At 48.5% G+C, this 4026-nt stretch overlaps 1 protein-coding gene and 1 pseudogene across 1 annotated transcript in view; both read left to right on the top strand.

The window, feature by feature from the left end:
- Positions 1–1763: 1763 nt before the first annotated feature.
- Positions 1764–4026, top strand: part of trhrb (thyrotropin-releasing hormone receptor b) — a 4031-nt gene continuing 1768 nt past the window's right edge. Inside the window, exon 1 of the mRNA XM_023401011.2 lies at positions 1764–2757. Coding sequence (XP_023256779.1) covers positions 1981–2757 — 777 coding nt within the window. The 5' untranslated portion in view covers positions 1764–1980. The remainder of the gene's footprint in view (positions 2758–4026) is intronic.
- Positions 3707–4026, top strand: part of LOC147819456 (thyrotropin-releasing hormone receptor pseudogene) — a 1186-nt pseudogene continuing 866 nt past the window's right edge.

The following is a 4026-nucleotide window of genomic DNA, read 5'->3' as shown; positions in this document are numbered from 1 at the left end:
CCTTAAGAACAAAGTCAAAATCACACAAACTATATATTTATAAATATACATCAGCTGTTTATGACGTAAGACCGTGAGAACAACTTCCTGTTTCCTGTGCGCGGTGCCTCTCCGCTTCCGCCTGTAGGTGGCGGTAAAACTCTTCCTCTGAGTTTCTTTCTTCCTGTCACGAGCTGCTGAGACTCAAATAATCAAACCAATCACTCTGATCTTTTCTCTCTGATCAGAAAAGCGCCTGAGAAATGACAAGTTTTCACTTCGTGACATTTTAATGAAACTATTTCCTGAATCTTTCCTGGAACAGCTGTTTACCTGAATGTTTCATTAGAGGAAACAAAGAAACACTGAGCTGCTGCACAAACTCATTTTTATGATTTCACTGATCTCAGATCTGAAAGAGCCTCTGTGTTCACATGTTCTCTGTTGCTGTGAGATGAAGGGAATCATGGGAGAAAAAAGGCGGGGGGGGGGGGGGGGGGGGGGGGGCGTCATTATTATGTAATTCCCTATTGTCCCGGTCCACCTGTTGCTCGGGACGGATGCTTGGCAGCTTCAGAGCTCGCGGCACAATAACTGCACGATTGTAAAGTGAAGTGTTGGCGGGAGCGTCGCTCTCAGCTCGGATCCTGGAGGACGAGCACAGTTGGTGTGGAGGAGAGTTTCCCGCCTCCACAGTGTTTGAGCTGAGAAACAGGCAACAGCTGATTCCATGTTGCTGGACGGAGCAGCAGCTGATCGGGTCTCTGCAGATCTGAGTCTTTGTGCTTTTCCTGTTGGCGCCACAGCGCAGCTCGTGTCTTCACCTTTAGTAATAAATGAAAAGCAGATGTTCTGCAGCAGCTTCTCATCCACTGAAACATGAAACACACTGATGAGAGTTAATGGACCGGAAGTGTCGGTGCAGCTTCATGTTTCAGCTGCATTTCACTTCAGGGAGACTGAATATATTTATTCAATATAGTTACGACAGTGAATTGTTTTTTATGAACATTTGACATGAATCTTCCTGAAACTTTCCTCAGTCTCTTGATGTAAATCAGGATCATTCAGAAGCGACTCTAAAATCTACCGTCAATAACCTGATCATGTTTCATAAACTGATTCGTCAATAAGTGAAGATTCAGCTTTTCTGCAAATGTAATGAAACTATAAATGTTGAACTGGATGATTTTATGTAAAGACATGTGTGTGTGTGTGTGTGTGGGGGGGTGTACTGATGGAAAGTGATGATTGAGACTTTCTGCTCAAAGACGAGTCAGCACTTAATTGATCTGAGATCGGAGCCAATGTTTCATCGATCAGCTGCTGACAGATTCATACTGATGACAATTTGAAGTGAAGACAAATCCTGAATCTTCTTTTAATCACATGAAGACACTTTCAGTCTGTCTGTTGTTGTTGCTGTTGTTGTTGTTGTTGTTGTTTGTTGTCCAGACCTTGTGCAGAACTCTGTTCAGCTGTTTGTTGTTTTAATTATAAAATGTGATTTGATTGAAAACGCTGTTGTTATATTTTGGTGTTTGAGCAGCTGGTTCAGTTGACTCTGTGTGTGTGTGTGTGTGTGTGTGTGTGTTTGCGTGTGTGTCTGTGCGTGTGTGTGTGCGTGTGTGTGTGTGTGTGTCTGGTCAGGAAATGTAATAATGGGCTAATCCCTTCCTCGCATGCGTAACGCGCGCTGGTGCCAAACGCGCGGCTCAAAACCAAACCTCCGTCTGTTCCTCACTCTCAGTTTGTTCTGACGACGCGCAGCAAGCCCGCGAACTGGCAGCGGAGCGCGCGAGGCTCTGTGTCACTTCATGCCGGTTTCACGGGGAGAGGAAAGTCCGGATCCAGTCTGAGGTCGATGTTCTCTTCTCCACACCTCCACAGCCGCTCAACCTCCCGCTTCTGTCGCGCGTAAAAGCCGCTCGGTGCGGCGGGAAGCGGCAGCCGCGCGGCAGCGTCTGTTTCTCTCTGACATTTCTGAGCTGAAAGATCCAGATGGAGAACTTCACCTCCTCTCCGCAGAGGAACCAGTCCGCCGGGGTCTGGACGGACTACAGCCTCCAGTACAAGGTGACCAGCAGTCTGCTGCTGCTGCTCATCTGCGCGCTGGGGATCGTCGGGAACGTGATGGTGATCCTCGTGGTGCTCACCACCAAACACATGAGGACCCCCACCAACTGCTACCTGGTGAGTTTGGCGGTGGCGGACCTGATGGTGCTGACGGCGGCCGGGCTTCCCACCATCACCGACAGTCTGTTCGGGTCCTGGGTGTTCGGTCACTACGGCTGCCTCTGCATCACCTACTTCCAGTACCTGGGCATCAACGCGTCCTCGTGCTCCATCACCGCCTTCACCATCGAGAGGTACATCGCCATCTGTCACCCAATCAAAGCGCAGTTCCTCTGCACGCTGTCCCGCGCCAAGAAGATCATCGTGTTCGTGTGGGCCTTCACCTGTCTGTACTGTGTGATGTGGTTCTACCTGTCCGACATCCAGGAGCTCGTGTACGACAACGTCACCATCATCACCTGCGGCTACAGAGTCCCCCGGAAGTTCTATCTGCCCATCTACTTCTTCGACTTCGGCGCGTTCTTCGTGCTGCCGCTGCTGCTCTCCGCCGTCCTGTACGGACTCATCGCCCGCATCCTCTTCCTCAACCCGCTGCCCTCCGACCCCAAGGACAAGAAGAAGAACGGACACGCCAACCACGCCCTCAGCAACAGCTGCAAAAACTCCCGCCACTCCAGCTCCACCGCCACCTCCCGCAGACAGGTGAGAGGAGGAGAGGAGGAGGGGAGGAGGGGAGGTGGAGGAGGAGGGAAGGAGAAGAACCAGCTCTGGCGCAAAAAGAGTCTTTAATGTTTTTATTCTTAAACAAACTTAAAACTTTCATTTTATGTCACAATCTCAACTGTTTTCTTCATCTTCTTTATGTTTCTGAATGTTTTTATAATCTTCGTTATCTTTAAATGTTTGTTCGACCAACAGAAAAATAAACAAACTAAAAACGATAAAAACAGAAAGATAAAAATATATTTATATATATAATTTTTATTAATTTATAAACATATTTATATATATATATAAATATAAATATGTATTTTCAGTTTAGTATCAATGAACTCTATAAAAGAGGAAATATTTCATCCTACCAGCAGCTGATTCTGGGGGAGTTTTGCTTATAAAAATGACGCGGATGATGATGATGTTATTAAAACTGATTCACTGGGGCGTCGTGTGGTGTAGTGGTCTAAGCAGGCGCTCCATGTGTAGAGGCTACCGTCCTCGCTGCAGTTGGCCCCGGTTCGAGTCCCGCATCGGACGGCCTTTACTGCATGTCATTCCCCCTCTCTGCCTCCCCATTTCCTGTCTCTCTACTCTACTGTCCTGTCCAATAAAGGCATAAAAAGCCCAAAAAATATACTTAAAAAAAAAAAAACTGATTCACTTCCTGTCATCGACTCAGTTCTAATGAATTACGTTTAAGTTCTGACCTTTAGTGGATTCTGGTCGGCCGTTAGTTCTGGTCTGAGGTCGGACGCCGACACGAACCGTCGACAGTTTAAACGTGAAGACGTGAGAAGATCTTTGATTCCTTCTTGTTGATGTTCGGTTCTGTATCTGTGTTGGAGTATTGATCGGTATTTATTTGATCAGTTTCCCCTCAGAGCTTCCTGACAGTCGCAGTTCTCATGTTTCTTCCTGTTTCCCGCCACAGGTGACCAAGATGCTGGCCGTGGTGGTGATCCTGTTCGCCGCGCTGTGGATGCCGTACCGGACTCTGGTGGTGGTGAACTCCTGCCTGGACCGGGCCTACCTGGACACCTGGTTCCTGCTCTTCTGCCGGATCTGCATCTACCTCAACAGCGCCATCAACCCGGTCATCTACAACGCCATGTCTCAGAAGTTTCGCGCCGCCTTCCGCAAGATCTGCCGCTGCAGGGCGAAGGGCTCGGATAAACCCGCCACCTACAGCGTGGCCCTCACCTACAGCGCCGTCAAGGACACGTCGATGGTGGAGAGCACCGACCACTTCACCAC

This window comes from Seriola lalandi, unplaced genomic scaffold, assembly GCF_002814215.2.
Source record: "Seriola lalandi dorsalis isolate HSWRI2012SDOR001 ecotype SW California unplaced genomic scaffold, Sedor1 jcf7180002053214, whole genome shotgun sequence".
NCBI classification, from domain to species: Eukaryota; Metazoa; Chordata; class Actinopteri; order Carangiformes; family Carangidae; genus Seriola; species Seriola lalandi.
This window is presented reverse-complemented; position numbering and strand designations above follow the sequence as displayed.